Genomic DNA, 18964 nt, shown 5'->3' on the forward strand with positions numbered 1-18964 from the left:
CTTGATGCTCAACTGGATTCAGAATATAATGAGGTATGCCAGTACAAAAATAGTATCACCTTAATTCAATAAACTTTATTTACTGGAACCCAAGTCAAATATTTTACATAGAAATAATCTAACAAATGTATGTGATCTGTAACTCATTTAGTATCAGAGATGTTACCAAATTGAAATTGTACTGACTAGAGCCTACAGTTCAACTTCCTCATGATCTACCAAAACCCAGGCTAGCCCTACTCCAAATGCAGCTGCTAGCAGTGGCAGGGAGAATTCCAAGATGACCCCCAGGATTCACTTTCAGGTGTGCACACCCTGAATATTACCCTCCACTTGAATGGGATGGCCTAACCTAATCACACAAGCCCTTTAATTTTCAGAGATGGGGTCTTGCTCTTTTGCCCAGGCTGGACTTGAACTTATGGATTCAAGTGATCTTCCTGCCTCAGCCTCCCAAAGTAGTTGGGACTATAGGCATGTACCACTGTGCCCAACCAAACCCTTTTAAAGAGGGTCTAGAGGTTGGAGTTAGATAGAGTCATAGAAATCTGAAGCTTCACTATATATATTCAAGTATATGTATATACAGTAGAACCTCCATAGTTGACCACCTCCCTGCAATGACCACCTCCTTAAGCTGATCTAACTTTCATAGACCAGACATGCACCACATGTATCAGTATGGTAGGCCTAGCTTCTTACACTGACCACCTCTCTTTGTTGACCAGTTTGTTACAGTCTCTTGGCTAGTCAACTTACAGAGGTTCTACTGTATATAAATTTTTTATTATCAAATGCTTTATAAATGGAATCATGCTGTATATAAATTTCTAAGTTTTTTTTTTTTTTTAAAGACAGAGTCTCACTCTGTCACTCAGGCTAGACTGCCATGGCCTCAGCCTAGCTCACAACAACCTCAAATTCCTGGGCTCAATCAATCCTCTTTCCTTAGTCTCCCAGGTTGCTATGACTACAGGCACTGCACCATACTTGGCTAATTTTTTTGTTTCTGTTTTTGGTAGAGACAGGGTCTTGCTTTGCTCAGCCTAGTCTTGAACTCCTAACCTCCTTCTGCACCAGCCTCCCAGAGTGCTAGGTTACAGGTGTGAGCCACTGCACTTAGCCTCTAAAATGTGTAAGTCAGCAAAATTTCCTCAGGATTTACTGAAGTTACATGTTATCAACAGTTCATTTTTTAGTATTGCATATTTTTCCATAATGTATATGCAGTACAGTTTACTTAATAATTCATCTGTTGAGGAATATTTTTGACTTTTACAAATAAAGCTGCAGTACTGGGTGGCGCCTGTGGCTCAAAGGAGTAAGGCGCTGGCCCCATATACTGGAGGTGGTGGGTTCAAACCCAGCCCCGGCCAAAAACTGCAAAGGAAAAAAAAAAAGCCGTACTACTAATTGTTGTACAGATGCTATAAACATTGGTGTACAGGCATTTGTATGAACATTGGTTTTCATTTCTCTGGAATATATGCCCCAGAACACAATTACTGGGTTATATAATAAGTACAACATTTAGTTTAATAAGAAAATTCCAAAGTATCTTTCAGAGTGGCTGTACTATTTTACTTTCCTATCAGCAGAGTATGAGTGATCTAAATTTCTTCCCATCCTCTCCAGCATATGGTGTTATTACTATTTTTTAGCCATTTTCATAGGTGTATAGTGGTATCTCATTGTGGTTTGAATTTGGATTTCTCTAATAGTTATCAATGCTGAACATCTTTTATGTAGTTATTTGCCATAGGTGGCAAATATCTGTGGTGAAATATCTCTTCATTATTTTTGCCTATTTTCTAAGTGGAGTATTTGTTTCTTTATTGTTGACTTTATAGTGTTCTTATATTTTAGATACAAGTATTTTGCAAATATTTTCTTGCAATATGTAGCTTGTCTTTTCATCCTCTTACCAGGGTTTTATTAACAGAATGAAAATTTTGATGTGGTCCGGTTTATCAATTTTTCCTTTTATGGATGTTTTTGGTATAAAATCTATAAACTTTCTGCTTAGCCCTAAGATGTGAAGATCTTCTCCTACCTTTTTTTGTAAGAGTTTTATAATTTTATGTTTTATATTTAAATCTGCAATCAAGTTAGTTTTGCATAAGATATGAAGTTTAGGTTGAAGTGCATTTTTTGCCTATGGTTGCCCAATCACTCTAGCACTGTCTGTTGGAAAGGCTATCCTTCCTCTAGTAAATTGCCTTTTTAACTTTGTCAAAAATCAGTTGGACAGGCTGGGTGCAGTGGCTCACACCTGTAATCCTCGCACTCTGGGAGGCCAAGGCAGGAGAATCACTTCAGTTTAGGAGTTCAAGACCAGCCTGAACAAGAGTGAGACCCTGTATCTATTAAAAATAGAAAAATTACTTCATCACTTCCAGGAGTCTTATGGTTGAGTCTCTGAGGTTTTCTAAGTATAAGATCATATCATTGGCAAAGAGCAAGAGTTTGACCTCCTCTGCCCCCCTTTGGATGCCCTTAATATCCTTCTCTTGCCTGACAGCATTGGCTAGGACTTCCAGAACTAAGTTGAATAGTAGTGGCAATAGTGGACATTCTTGTCTGGTTCCAGTTCTAAGTGGAAAAGCTTTCAGTTTAACTCCATTCAATATGATACTGGCTGTGATTCTGTCATAGATGGCTTCAATCAGTTTAAGAAATGTGCCATCTATGCCTATTTTCTTAAATGTTCTTCTTAGAAAAGGATGCTGAATTCTGTCAAATACTTAAGCCGCATCTCTATTGAGAAGATTATATGGTCTTTATTTTTGCTTCTATTTGTATGATGAATTACATTTATGGATTTGCATATGTTAAACAAGCCTTGCATCCCTGGGATAAAGCCTACTTGACTGTGATATATAATTTTGTAAATGTGTAGCTGTAATCTATTGAGTATTTCTGTAACGATATTCATTAGTGAAATTGGTCTGTAGTTCTTTTTATCTGGGTCCTTTCCTGGTTTTGGTATCAGGGCAATGTTAGGAAGTTTCCTTCCTTCTCAATGTTTTGGAACATGAGATCTCTACAAAAAGAATTATGAAACCCTAAGAAAAGAAATTGCAGAAGACATTAACAAATGGAAGAACATACCATGCTCCTGGGTGGGAAGAATCAACATTGTTAAAATATCCACCCAAAGCAATCTACAGATTTAATGCAATCTATCAAAATATCAACATCATACTTTGAAGAACTGGAAAAAAAAGTTCTTTGTTTTGTATGGAACGAGAAAAAAAACCATATAGCCAAAGCTATTCTTAGTAATAAAAACAAAGTCAGAGGCATCACCCTACCAGACTTTAGGCTATATTGTAAGTCCACAGTGATCAAAACAGGATGGTATTGGCACAAAAATAGAGACAGAGACATATAGAACCAAATAGAAATCCAAGAGATGAAACCATCTCTGGTTGCCATCTGATCTTTGATAAACCAAACAAAAGCATACAGTGGGGAAAAGAATCCCTATTCAATAAATGGTGCTGGGAGAACTAGTTAACCACATGTAAAAGACTGAAATTGGACCTACACCATTTATAAAAATTGACTCAAGATGGATAAAAGATTTAAATCTAAGACATGAAATGATAAAAATCCTAGAAGATAGCATGAGGAAAAACTCTTTTTTTTTTTTTTTTGTAGAGACAGAGTCTCACTTCACTGCCCTTGGTAGAGTGCCGTGGTGTCACATGGCTCACAGCACCTCCAGCTCTTGGGCTTACATGATTCTCTTGCCTCAGCCTCCCGAGCAGCTGGGACTACAGGCGCCCGCCACAACGCCCGGCTATTTTTTTGTTGTTTTTGTTGCAGTTTGGCCGGGGCTGGGCTTGAACCCGCCATCCTCGGCATATGGGGCCAGTGCCCTACTCACTGAGCCACAGGCACCGCCTGGGAAAAACTCTTAATGATGTTGACCTAAGGGAAGATTTTATGAGGAATACATGCCTGGCAATTGCAACAACAAAAATAAACAAACAGGATTTAATTAAGCTGAAAAGCTTATGCACAGTTAAGGATACAACAATTAAAGCAAATAGACAACCTTCAGAATGAGAAAAGATACTTCATGTTACAAAAATGACAAAGGGTTGGTAACTATGATCTGTAGAGACTTCAAATTAATTAACAAAAAAAGAGCAAACAGTCCCATCTATCACTGGGCAGGAGATATGAATAGAACTTTCTCTGAGGAAGACAGACAAATGGCTATCAAATATATGAAAAAACACTCATCATCTGTAATCATCAGAGAAATGGAAATCAAAACCACCCTGAGATATCATCTAACCTCAGTGAGAGAAGCCCACATCACGAAGTCCCAAAGCTGCAGATGCTGGCACAGATGTGGAGAGAGGGGAACACTTTACACTGTTGGTGGACTGCAAACTAAGACAGCCTCTTTGGAAAGAAGGATGGAGAATCCTCATAGAACTCAAAATAGACCTTTTAGTTGATCCCACAATCCCGTTACTAAGCATCTACCCAAAAGAAAAAAATTATTTTCTCATAAGGACATTTGCACTAAATTGTTTATCGCAGCTCAATTTATAATTGCCAAGATGTGGAAACAACCTAAATGCCCATCAACCCAGGAATGGATTAATAAGTCGTGGTATATGTATACCATGTAATGCTATTCAGCCATAAAAAAGATGGAGACTTTACATCTTCTCTATTAACCTGGATGGAGCTGAAACACATTCTTCTTAGTAAAGTATCACAAGACTGGAAAAGCACAGGACACCCAGATAAGTCAGCTTCAGAGAAGGGAAACATTGCCTTGAGCATGCATCTGTTTATGTGCTTTACAATCTAAAGGTACTAGGAATGCCAGGCTACATTCCTGTGCCCCTTTGGCAGAGGCTCTGGGCAGCCTGTGATGGTAAGCACATAGTCACTAAATATCACAGGGTGAATAGAGAAATGAAGCAATGGATGACCCCAGGTTTGGAGAGTTCCCCCACCGTGACCCTCAGCATTACGGCTGGCTGCAGGGAGGGCTGAGTGTGTAGATCAGCAGGCCTGTAGGCTCTGACTTACCTAGTGGTGGGGGTGGGGATCTCTGGTCATCATTAAAAACACTTTGATTCTGGCTGTATTCGGGGTCAAAGTATATTCAGACAACTTCAACCTATCCTTTCCTGACTTGTGTCTGAAATTGGCCCCAGGAGTGTGTGCTAGGAGGAGAAGCTTCTGTCCTAGTGACTAATGGTTATTCTACTTGTGTTGAAACTCACAAACATCTCACTCTGAGTGAACCATCTCGGTCTTTGTCCAGGCGTATAAGGAGTTCCATAGTGTTCTCTCCCTAGGCCCCCAGCCTGGGCTAAAGGGAAAGTGGACAGTTCCCTCCCCTCACCAAGACCCCATGCTTCCCCCTCCTTCCAACCTGGACATACTCTACTGATTCTTTTCTTCATAACTGAAAGAAATAAAAAAGTGGGCGGTGCCTGTGGCTCAGTCGGTAAGGCGCCGGCCCCATATACCAAGGGTGGCGGGTTCAAACCCGGCCCCGGCCAAACTGCAAACAAGAAATAAAAAAGTGAAACAAACAAAAAGAATGGAAAAGCAAGCATTTAATGGACTCAATACTAATATAAAGCCAACAGATGAACTAATACATGCCCACATAAGAGAAAAACTCAATTCACTTCAAGTTGGAGGGAGGGGATGGGGAAAGGAGGGCGACAAGTAGAGGGGGGGAGAGATTAGTGTGTTCCCCCCAATAGGCACAATGTGAATGGTATATGGTGCACTTCCTGGGTGTGGGATACAACTATAGCAGGGATTTTACCTAATAAAGGCAAACAGTGTAACCTAATGGTTTTACCCTCATATTAATCTGAAATAAAAAAAATAAAAAGAAAGAAAAATTAGCTGGGTGTTGTGGTGGGGGCCTATAGTCTCAGCTTCTTGGGAGGCTGATGCAGGAGGCTTGCTTGAGCCCAGGAGTCTGAGGTTGCTATGAGGTAGGCTGACACCATAATGCTAGCCCAAGTTACAAAGGAATACTCTGTCTCAAAAAACAACAATAACAACAACAACCAAACAGTTGGACATATTTATGTGGTTCTATGTGTATTTCTGGGTTCCATAGATCGAACTATCCCATTGATCTATATGTGTCTATCCTTCTACCAATAACCACAATTTCCTCACTCCTGTACCTAAATAGCAAGGCTTAACATGGGTACAGGGATTCCTTCCATTGTATTCCTTTCTTTTAAAACTGTTACAGCTATTCTAGAACAGATGCTGCCGAGCATGCAGAGAAAGAGAAATGCTAGTACACTGTGAAAATGTATTACTAAATTAGTACAGCCATATGGCGAACAATATGGAGGTTCCTCAAAAAACTAAAAATAGGCTACCATATGATCCACCAATCTCAATGCTAGGCATATATCTAAAAGAAAGGAAGTCAGTAAAGAGATACCCTGTTTCCCCGAAAATAAGACAGCGTCTTATTTTAAGGTGTACTCCCAAAGATGCGCTAGGTCTTATTTTCAGGGAACGTCTTATCTTTCCTGTAAGTAGGTCTTATTTTCGGAGGATGTCTTATTTGCGGGGAAACAGGGTACTTGCATGCTCATGTTTACTGCAATGCTATTCACAATAGTGAAAATACAGAATAAACCTGAGTGTCCACTGAAATATGAATAAAGAAAATGTGAGAAAATTCCACAACAAAATATTATTCAGCCATAAAAAAGAATGAAACCTTGTCATTTGCAGTAACATGGATGGAACTGGAGGTTAAATGGTAAATGAAATAAGCTAAAGAAAGACAAATATTACATGTTCTCACTGATGTATGGGTGCTAGAAAAGTTGATCTTACAAAAGTAGAAAGGTGGTTACTGGAGGCTTAAAGGGTAAAGGGCAGAAAAAGAGAGGTTGGTTAGCGCATACAAAAATTCTATTAGAACGAGTAAGTTCTAGTCTCAGCACAATAGAGTAACTATAATTTTATAACAATAACATATTGTATATTTCAATACAGCTAGAAGAAAAGATACAAAATGTTCCCAATACAAAGAAATGATAAATGAGATTATGGATATCCTAATTACCCTGATTGGATAATTATACATTGTATGCATGTATCAAAATGTCACATGTACCCCACATATATGCACAAATTATCAATAAATAATAAAATTAGAAAACATCTAGAAAAAATGATCAAAAGTGACTCAAATTGAAAGAGGAAATTCAAAATATCCTGTAAATATTAAATAACTTGAATCAGCAGCTAAAAACTATCTCCACAAATAAAATACTAAAATCATATTATCTTATAGGAAAGAGCAACCAAGTACTGGAGGTTCAGGTAATTTTAATCTCCAGAGATGAAAAAGAGAAAGCTCCTCAAATTATAACTATTAAAGGTTATTTTTTTCCTTCATCTGTATCATTATATGAATTTTTGTATTTAATTTACTTATGTTGCAATATTATTATAAAATAAGTCATTTAATGTATTTAAATATTTACTTACAAATATACATAATTTGACACAAATGCAGATGTCATCCTATACATCCAATTATATATATATATATATATATATTTTTTTTTTAAATTAATAAGAGGGTACAAATTTTTAGGTTATCTTGTTCTCACTTCTAAGGTAAAGTTCAAGTTGTAGTTGAGCCTTCTACCAGGGGCATGCTGAACACCCTCACCTTGTGCACATTAGGTGAGTATTAAAGGTTATTTTAACTTTAGCAACATTTTTTATTCCTTTGGGTTGGGGTCTCACTATGCTCCCTAGGCTGGCCTCAAACTCCTGGACTCAAGTTATCCTTCCACCTCAACCTTCTGAGTAGGTAGGACTATAGGTGCAAACCACCATGCCCTATTTTAACCTTAATTTCAAAACCATAACAAATGGGAAGGAAATATTATCAGACATTCTCATTCATTAAATAGATACCAAAATATAAATTCTAACCAAAATAATAGCAAACTGAACCCAGCAATGTGTGAAGTAAGAAAATACGTCATGTCTGAGTTGGGTTTACCCAGGAATGCAAATGATTTCCAGGCCCTGGCTTTTGCAACAGGGTGAATGGTGGTGCTGCTCATTGAGAAAGGAAGCACAGGAGTTTGGGACTAAGATCACAAGAAGGGCTATACGCCGAGTGCAGGGAGTTTGTGAATACCCAGGTAGAGATGTGTAGGCAGCAACCGAGAATTCTGGTCTGGAGACAGAGCACTGAGAATCACCAGGGAGAGAAAAATTCCAAAAGCAAGAATGACTCAAGTCACACAATGAGAAAGGGGCTGAAGAATCTAGTCACTGGAGTCTACTATGGCAGGGTAGACTCAGGGTGGCTTGCTTCAGGATGTAGTGAGGGAAGAAGCCAGACCATTGTGGGCTGATGTGTGACCAGAAATAAGAAAAGGGAGTATGGCCTATACTTTCAAGAAAACTGGCTGCAGGGCAGCGCCCATAGCTCAGTATGTAGGGCACAGGACACATACACCAAGGCTGGCAGGTTTGAACCCAGCCCAGGCCTACTAATACAATGACAATTGCAACAAAGAAAATAGCTGGGTGTTGTGGCGGGCACCTATAGTCCCAGCTACTTAGGAGGCTGAGGCAAGACAATCACTTAAGCCCAAGAGTTTGAGGTTACTGTGAGCTGTGACACCATGGCACTCTACCCAGGGCGACATAGTTAGACTCTGTCTCAGAAAAAAAAAGAAAAGAAAAAGAAAACTGGCTGAAGAGGAAGCAGAGCGGGTATAAAACAAAGAGAAATGCAGATTAGAGGATTCAAATTGTAGACCATGGATTCTGGAAAAGGAGAGAGAGGGTGGTAAGAAAAAAAATACAACGTAATTCTTGTTTCCATTCCAGAAAGGAGAGATTTTACTATTCTTTAGTCACAGTTCCAAAGCATCCTAACTGATCAGAAATGACGTGCTTAAGAAGTCAATTGTGTTTCTGAAAGTGAGCAAATGGCAACAGCTCAGTCCAGTGACCACATTCACTTAGCTAATGTTGAACCAGTCCCTGAAAGTCCACCCATCCCTGACCTCCAAATTCACCCAAAATGAAGGGGTGAGAAATGGAAAGTACTGCGGCAAGGCCCAAGAGGACACGAGTATAAACAGCTCAAACAGGGGTGTGGAGCTTGGGCAAGAGGCACTGCACTGCCCTGTGGGAAGACAGGAAAGGAGCTGGCTGATAATAGCAGAGGCTGCAGCAGTAGCAAGACCCCTTACAACTACCTTTTGCATCATGTGCAAAGAGAATCTGAGACTTGGAGAGGCCACATGATTTGTGTAAGAGCTGGGAATCAAACTACATCTGTCCTACTGCAAGGCTCACGCTCTTCAACATGAGCCCACGCTGCCTCCCATTACACCCCTCTATCCTCCTCTAAACTCTGTCGGCACTTTTGGTTAAACACGTGTTAGTTTCATTCATATCCCCCTTATTCACTCCAGAATTCAAGGGCATTCTATAGCCCTACAGGGTTTTATACTGCAAGTGTTGAATGAAGAAGTGAATGCATCTGTAATTACTAAATCTGTTATGTCAACTTGCTTTCAAAAGTGCTTTCCTGCATAAGTGATTTAAGTCACCCCCACTACAATCTTCTTTACAGTTGTGTATGTTTAGCATTCCTTTGCACATTGCATTTACCACAAATTAGTGAATGCAGTCTTCACTAAAAGAGATTTCACCATCTCTGCAACTATGAGACTAAAAAGCACTTTTTACCTGAATTTTGATGGGCCAGGTGAAATTGCTGACATAAACAAAGAATGTGATATTTGGGTGGTTGCGAAAATCAAATTTCTCATTAGAAAAGCTATCTTTGTACTCCTTAATGTTGGTTTTTGAAACAACAGGCATCTCTTCTCCAGCCTGGGTTCCAGCTGTTGGAAAGAAAAGAATAACACAGAAGAGACTTTTGTTTTTTAGCAGAATCTACCTTCATTAATAATAAGAACAAAAGTTAGCATTTACTGAATTCTTACTATTTTCCAGGAATAGCCTTCAAGAGCTCAATCTCAATGATCCCCCACAACCCAGGAAACTATGTTTCAGAGAAATTACTTAACTTGCTTATGGTCACACAGCCAGCAAGAAATGGAGCTGGGATTTAAAGCTGGGCAGGATGAAACACAAGCCTATGCCCCAAAGCAGAATGGTTTTACCAAGAACCCCTGCAACTCTCTGTCAACCTCCTTCAAATAGCAGGTTAAATAGAGACACCAATAGAATCCTATTGACAAGCACTGGCATTCGCTCTGCCCATCGTTCTTCAATTCCTTAGCATTTCCCTTTTTAGCTCACGACAATGCTCCAGACTCCCACCCCAAGGACACTCATTCACCCCTCATGTCCTACCCAGCAGTGGCCTCAGGTCTCAACAGGACAGGAGAAAAGGGACTCGGTGGGGGTTCACTCAATCCCCTCTTCTACCACCAGCTACAAGTGTATTAAAGTCCAGTGATCTGGCATAACTTTACCTGTTCCCAGAGTTCTTAAACATTCCATATTCTCCCTCAGCCAGGAATTTGAGTGCCTATAAAGACTCATGAAATGGACTTTTTTGCCACATACAAGTTAAACCCTGTGCCTAGAGCCCAGACCATAACATCTTCAGTGAGACATTCACTGCAAATCTTTCGTATGCTCAGAAATACTGCTTTTGTCCAAAAAATACTCTGATAATTCATTTTTTCTTAAAAATTTCTCCTCTCTGCAAGTTTCTGAGCTTTTTCTGAACTCTACACAATCTCTGAAGACATGATAAACATAAAGGAGCAAAAAAATAGTAATAAGCTTACTTTGCATCTAATTTGTTATGTTTTGATAAAAAAAGGACCAGTATTATAACATACACCAGTATTACAACAGTAATTATGATGAAATGTGGCTATCATTTAGTGAGAATTTACCATGTTTCAGTGAGAATTTACCATTTTTCAAGCATTACATTAAGTACATCATTTATTATCTCATTTAATCCTTACAACACTATGCAGTGAGGTGTTTTTACTATCCCACACAAGGAAACTGGCTCAGAAAGATTAAATAACTTGCCCAACAATGCAAGTAAATAATAGGCAGAATTCAAATTAGATCTATCTGTTGAGTTATCATGTTAAGTAATGGCTATGTGTCTTAACTACTGCATCAATGTCATCCTTTATATATTTAGTACATCTTTAGCAAATCTTTAGCAAATTAGAATACGACAAACAAGATAGCTAACACTACCCTTATACAGTCTGATTCAATTCCCAAAATACATTTCTCTGTACCTATAAAATCTCACATTTATTTAAAATGTTTCCAATTCTTGAAACTCAGAGACATTTTAATTTTTTACTTCTGAAGCATGGATGTAGATTATAAATGGCAGTGGCCATAGCAAGGGTATAAGGGTGACAATGGGGTATAGGCAGAATCCTGACACATTGGTGAGCTCTGGCAGATATAACCTAATTTAATCTACACGTCAATTCCAGGAAGTAAATATTGTTATCTTCACTTTACAGTTGAATAGCCCTAAAGTCTAGAGAGGGGTTTGGGCAGTAGCTCAAGGTGTCACAGCAAGCAATAGCAAAGCTGGGTTTCAAATGATCTGTCTGTTTCCAGAGCCCCTACCTCAATTCCTATATTATCTTTTCTTAATCTATTACCTCCACTTGGATGGTCTTCTGTAAGTATGTCATTACCTGAGAAACTGGCAGCCCAGGTGATGTTGAGATTGAAGTTTTTGGAGGCATTGATGAACATGTCCAAATCCCTGTTTTGCTGATGAGAGGTGCAAATAATTAGAAAATTTATTACAGTAGTCTTCAGATTTTATTTTATGCATTTATTTTCTTTTTTTTGAGACAGCGTCTCGATCTGTTGCCCTGGCTAGAGTTCAGTGGTATCATCATAGCTTACTGCAACTTCAAACTCCTGGGTTCAAGTAATCATCCTGTGTCACCCTTCTGAAAGTAGCTTAGACTACAGGCATAAGCCAGGATGTCCAGCTAATTTTCTATTTTTAGTAGAAAATAGTAGACATAGAGTCTCATTATTGCTCACACTGGTCTCAAACTCTGGGTCTTGAGTGATCCTCTTGCCTTGGCCCTGCCCAGAGTGCCAGGATTAGAGGTGTGAGCCACTGTACCTGCTTACTTATTTATTTTTTAAAAAAATTAACAACATCAATTATATCCTGAAAGACTTTGAACACTTCAACGACTTGCTCATAAATAAAGCAGTAAATAAATTTCATGTGTGATACTCTTGCTATAACCTTATGATGAAATCTTTTTTTCAAAAATTCTATTTAACAGCCACTCAAATGATATACCTACAGTTTTTCCATAAAATAATTTCACTTGAAGTCATTTATTATTTTTACTTAAAAAGCCATTCACTCTTGTGAATGTATCTTTTCTAGTATATCTTTTCTAAATTTTATAATGGAAATGGAGTATTAAACACAAATTCTACTTTCATTTAATTCTGTAGTAGACATACCACACCATGGACTCTGATTTACTACTTTTTGAAAATATTTAGCAGTGTTTATTGATAACATTTGTTCACAAAGGAATACACTTTGGCTTACTGCCATGTTCTTTTCCATGTTATTATTTGCACTTTTATTGCAAATGGAATTTTTTAATAGCAAATGACTTTGTGTATATTGATAAGAAATAAGAAACCTCCAAGGAGGCTCCTCAATAATTTACCATCACATTTAGTAAAATTTCTTTAAGCATTGAGTGAGTATTGAATGACTTTGTATCTCACTGAAGAAACTATATAGGTGTGTCTTTATGACTGGATGCTTCACTTGTAAATGTCTTACTGTGTTGGCTTCCTTCTAGGTGATACCTTGTGGCACTCTGGGCTACATTTCAAATAATTGTCTCAACACTTTAAATTATTCCTGGATAACCTCTTGTTGTACCCAATTAACTCTTTGCTGTTTTACCTCCTACTGAGACTAAGAACTCATTCTAGCACAGGTGTCACTTCTATAACCTCCCTTGCTGTCTGCTTGTGCTCACATCACTGACATTTCCATTGACAGTGTCTGTTTTGAGGGAATAAATATAGGTCCTGCCATCTTCTCTCTGATTGTGGAGCTCCCCTTGCAATCTTTTCTTCCTTTCTGTATGGGGTTGTGATAGGTGTTTGTGTGGAACCAATATTGTCACTGTGTCTCAGATCCTGGCAAATCTTATTAATACCATTCTTACCTTTTACATGGAAAGGAGATCAAATGTAGATTCTTTTTTTTTTTTTGAGACAGAGTCTCACTCTGTTGCCCTGTGTAGAGTGTCATGGCACCATAGCTTGCAACAACCTCAAACTCCTGGACTCAAGCAATCCTCTTGTCTCAGGTACCTGCCACAACGCCCAGCTAATTTTTCTATCTATAGAGATGGGGTCTCACTCTTGCTCAGGCTGGTCTCAGACTCCTGAGTTCAAGCAATCCATCTGCCTCGGCCTCCCAGAGTGTTAGGATTAGATGCTAAGATTTCTTTTCTGCACCCCTACTGGTCATTCTGTAGATTCTACTCTGAGACCACTGCTAAGACACTATTTCTACCCATAATGACCAAGAGAAAGATCCCAATAAATTCAAAATGAAATAGAAAGACTTTAAAAATCTTACTTCATCAGGAGTAGCCACAAAATTGATGGCTGTGTAATAGCGATCATCTTCCTGGGACAGGCTAAAAGTGAACTGATAGTCAATAAGCAGAGTATCTACAGAAAGAAAGAAATGCGTATTTAGAGATCAATTTAAAAAAAAGAACAGATACAGACTGCTTTTCTCATAAATTGAATAACCAAAAAGTACTTTGACTCATCTATACCTAAGTTTTTCAAAGAAAATCAATTTTCAGGGCAGTCCATTTTATTTGGGTTAATCTACCAAACCCTCCTTACATCATGACCCTGGTTGAGATTTTATGTTCCAAATTAACTCACCTGCAAGTATTATCTAAACATGCTAAGGATACATAGACATAAATTAATGGTATAATAGAAACTAGGACTCCATGGAAAAACACTTGGTTCTAGGTCTAGGGCAAGGAAGATAAGCCGTGGTTATTTTACTCCAGAAAGGAAGAAAACAATCAAAGACTAATGTGACGTAGCAAAAAAACACAGCTTGAAAGAAAGCTTACCAGCTGAAGTTGGAATAATTTAATTTTTAAAAAATATTAATATACAATTCAAGAACAAAAAGCCAACCTGATTAAAAATGAACAAAGGGCTTACATAGATTTTTTTTCCAAAGAAGATGGAAAGTGGCCAATAAGCGTATGAGAATATACTTAATACTACTGATCATTAGGGAAATACAAATCAAAACCACAGTAAGGTATTACTTCACACCTATTAAGAAACTATCAAAAAACTAGAAAATTACAAAGTCTCACTTTATCACCCTCAGTAAAGTGCCCTGATGTCACAGCTCACAGCAACCTCCAGCTCTTGGGCTTAGGCAATTCTCTTATCTCAGCCTCCTGAGTAGCTGGGACTACAGGAGCCCGCCACAACGCCTGGCTAGGTAAGTTTATTTTTAACAGTCTAAGAATCTGATGAATGGTTTTACAATGTGGCTATATCATTTTACATTCCCACAAGTGGCCCATGAAGGCTCCAGTTTCTCAACATCCTTGCTAAAGCTTACTGGTGGTTTTTTAAATTCACAGGATAAAAAATTTTAATGTACCTGATTACAAAAAGTTCACTGATGTGTTTTCCATTTCCACATTTCAACTAATCTTTAAGAAATGCCCAGTTATCCAGTTTCAGTATGGAATTAAAGGATAACATCCATACTTATATGAAAAGGCCTTTAAAATACTCCATCCTTTTTCCAATTACTTGTCTGGTTGAGGCCAGGTTTTTTCATATATTTAACCACAGAGACATACTGCAATAGTTTGAATGCAGAAAACAGGAATAAGATTATAGATGTTTTCTACTAAGCCATGGTATTAAATGCTGATTCTAGCCATCCATCCTAGGGCTGTCCCTCATGATTGTAATATGCCTATCCCAGATGACTAATTTTTCAATCCGCTTACTGGCCATTGTTATATCTTCTTTGGTGAAATGCCTATTCAAATCTTTTCCTGTTTTTAAGTTACTCAGTTGTAAGAGTCCTTTACATATTCTAGGTACAAGTACTGCATCAAATACATGATTTGTAAATATTTTTAGTCTGTGGCTTGTTTTTTATTTTATTTATTTATTTATTTTTGCAGTTTTTGGCCGGGGCTGGGTTTGAACCCACCACCTCCGGCCTATGGGGCTGGTGCCCTACTCCTTTGAGCCACAGGCACTGCCCTTGTTTTTTATTTTTTTTTAATTAAAAAAATACAAGTTTTAAATTTTGATAAAGTCTCATTAACTTTTTTATGAGTTGTGAATTGTATCTAAGAACTCTTTTCCCTACCCAAGGTCAAAAGTTTTGCTCCGGTCTTCTAAAAGTTTTAGATATATAAAGTCACATCCACAGGTTCCAAGTGGACATGAATTTTTAGGGGATGCTATTCAACTTAGCAAGTATATAATTACAACAGATAAGCCATAACTCCTGTTTCTCTGGTTTCATAGTACAGCATGCCATGTGGATTGTCCTATTGGGAGAAAATGCATTTACCCATAAAAACCTGGTCACTTTGCCAGTTTCACCAATTATTCCAAGGTAGTTAACACTAATCAGTTCCAGAAAAAATGATGAAATTAAAACTATTTCTTAAGAATTCTGTTTTTGATCTATACCTTAAAATATGAAACAATATGACACAAACCAGCTCATGGCAAATGAAAGTATCAAGAGAACACAAACAAGGAAAGCCAGAGATGTCTATCTCTGTACTCTTCCCTGCTATCTGCCATTAACACATTAACATCAACCATGACCACAATTAACGCAGTTTAAAATGGTGCTCATATATGTAGTAACCTTAATAGAATGTAAATGCATCAAGTCAAGGGACACTTTGATGGGTGGTTGCTATATTCCAATTAGCATTCACCATTCTCAAACCATGTTATTAACAATGTTTTACTAAATCACTTTGCTTCTAGAAATAAGAATTGCAAAAACACTTACAATAACACGTTCCTTTCAGAGGGTTTCCCTGGTATCGATTTTCTACCTCACATCTAGGGGGAAAAAGGGAAGATTATTTTATGTTGCTGTTTACAAGAGAATCTACATTCATTTGAAAACCATGCAGACCCTTTCTCTATAAAGTACAGAGAGTTTGGAGTCATTATGATTGCACTCTTTAGTGTCACTCAGTTCAGGGAGACGAGGAAGCGAGTGCATGAACTTTCAACACTGACTGCTCCACAGTCCACACATCAACTACCACATTTTGCCATGTATAATGTGCACCAACATTTTGGGCCCAAACTTTCGGGAGAAAAATCTTTCATTTTAATTTTTTTGAGACAGATTCTTACTATGTCACCCTCGGTAGAGTGCCATGGCAACACAGCTCACAGCAATCTCAAACTCTTGGGCTTAAGCAATTCTCTTGCCTCAGCCTCCCAAGTAGCTGGGACTACAAGCGTCCGCCACAATACCTGGCTATTTTTTTGTTGTAGTTGTTGTCATTGTTGTTTTTAGCAGGCCTGGGCCGGGTTCAAACCCACCAGCTCTGGTGGATGTAGCCAGAACCCTAAGCACTAAGCCTCATTTTATTTTTTTTATTTTTTGAGACAGAGTCTCATTATGTTGCCTTTGGTAGAATACCATGGTATCACAGCTCATAGGAGCCTCAAACTCTTGGGCTTAAGTGATTCTCTTGCCTCAGGCTTCCCAGGTAGCTGTGACTACAGGTGCCCACCACAACACCTGGCTTTTTTGTTGTTGTAGTTGCCATTGTTGTTTAGCAAGCCCAGGCTGGGTTCGAACCCACCAGCCCTAGTGTACACGGCCAGCGCCCTAACTGCTGAGCTACAGGCACCAAGGCCAAGCCTCATTTTAATTAATTAATTATTTATTTATTTATTTTTGAGATAGAGTCTTATTTTGTCTCCCTCAGTAGGGTGCCATGACATCACAGCTCACAGCAACCTCAAACTTCTGGGCTTAAGTGATTTTCTTGCCTCAGCCTCCTAAGTAGCTGGGACTACAGGTGCCCACCACAATGCCTGGCTATTTTTTGTTGCAGTTGTCACCGTTGTCCAGCTGGACTGGCCAGGCTCACACCCACCAGCTTCGGTGTATGTGGCTGCCGCTGTAACAACAGCAAACAAGGTTGCTGAGACTTGTTTTAATTTTTTAATTCCAATTTTTATTTATGTTTAGACACTTATTTTTTGTATTATAAAAGAATTTTGTAAAAACAGCAGCTGTATTGCTAGCTCAGGCCTAAAGTGTACAAAGAGAAATATGTTGGCAGAAAATACTGTTGTTACAAGTTCAACAAAAATCTATTACCACATTCCAGGGTCTTATTTTGCATACGAAAATCATCATTGTTTTCTAGAGTTATACTTCTAATGGATAAGCATAAACAAAAGAATTAAAAACAATTATACAGATATGGAATTGGTTCTACCCATGTATAATGGGCATCCTATTTTCTCTCAAAAATTTGGGCAAATAGTGCACATTATGCACTGCAAAATATAGTATATGAGAACTGACAAGCATTTGCCAAAGTACATCAGAGAAATCCAAATGTAATAAATCTAGGCCCTATTTGTTATAATGAAAAACACATTTCCACTTTGTGTGAACTAAAAGTATAGTCAAAATATTTTTCAAGTATTCATTTCTCATTTCTTTGCTATTCTCCCAGGGTAAACAGATCCTGTTCTTTAAATACAAGTGAGAGAATATTAAATACGAAGAATCCTTTTTTAAAAACCCTTAAGCAGGCTTGGAGCCTGTGGCTCAAGCAGCTAAGGCGCCAGCCACATACACCTGAGCTGGCGGGTTCGAATCCTGCCTAAGCCCACCAAACAACAATGACAGCTGCAACCAAATGACGGGCGCCTGTAGTCCCAGCTACTTGGGAGGCGGAGGCAGGAGAATCGCTTGAGCCCAGGAGTTGGAGGTTGCTGTGAGCTATGATACCACAGCACTCTACCCAGGGCAACAGCTTAAGGCTCTGTCTCAAAAAAATAAACAAACAAAAAACCCTTAAGCAGTGTCCACTAGTCTTCAGAAAAAAAAATATAACTTCTACTCAAAAAATGATTAATTTCCCCATAGATATCATCTATGAACATCAGCAAAGTCCAATTTCCCACTTTGCAAAGCCATTTTGGCAAGCACAACAGCTATGAATTACAAAGAAAGGCAGGAAAAGCTCAGGCGAAGCACTTTTCCCAAGTAAGATAACACAGGAATATTGTGTCCTTCTATACAGGGTGATTATTAGCACTTGCTCATATCTATAATCTCCTAGGAACTTTAAAAGTCTTTCATTGGCCTCCTGTCTGTTATATCACCTGAGGGCAAGAGTGATTAACTTTATCACATTTTTCTGTTTAAAGGAACAAAGATCTAAAAGTTAAATTTATTTTTATTTCAAATTAACATGAGGGTACAAGTTCATAGGTTACACTATTCTCACTCCGAGGTAAAGTTCAAGTTGTAGAAGAGCCCTTCACCCAGGGGCATGCTAAACACCCTCACATTGTGTACGTTAGGTGAGATGCCACCAATCACGCTCCCCCTCCTCCATCTCTCCTCTTCCCTTCCCTTCCTAGACTTTGTGTTTACATTGTTGATGAGGGTATGTAATCGTTTATTACTGGTTTCATATTAGTACTGAGTACACTGGGCATTTTCCCCCCCATTCTTGTGATATTTTACTAAGAAGACTGTGGTTCAACTCCATCCAGGTAAACACAAAAATTGTAAAGTCTCCATCTTTCCTTATGCCTAAACAATGTTCCATGGTATACATATGCC

At 38.5% G+C, this 18964-nt stretch overlaps 1 protein-coding gene across 3 annotated transcripts in view; it reads right to left on the reverse strand.

The window, feature by feature from the left end:
* ATRN (attractin) overlaps positions 1-18964 on the reverse strand; it is a 184325-nt gene that overhangs the window by 43231 nt on the left and 122130 nt on the right. For all 3 annotated transcript variants that reach the window (XM_053573893.1, XM_053573894.1, XM_053573895.1), the window contains exons 21-24: positions 16142-16194; positions 13679-13773; positions 11730-11808; positions 9760-9917 (exon numbers count right to left, since the gene is read on the reverse strand). In XM_053573893.1, the coding sequence (XP_053429868.1) occupies positions 9760-9917; positions 11730-11808; positions 13679-13773; positions 16142-16194 (385 nt within the window). The remainder of the gene's footprint in view (positions 1-9759; positions 9918-11729; positions 11809-13678; positions 13774-16141; positions 16195-18964) is intronic.

This window comes from Nycticebus coucang, chromosome 21, assembly GCF_027406575.1.
Source record: "Nycticebus coucang isolate mNycCou1 chromosome 21, mNycCou1.pri, whole genome shotgun sequence".
Classification (NCBI taxonomy): Eukaryota; Metazoa; Chordata; class Mammalia; order Primates; family Lorisidae; genus Nycticebus; species Nycticebus coucang.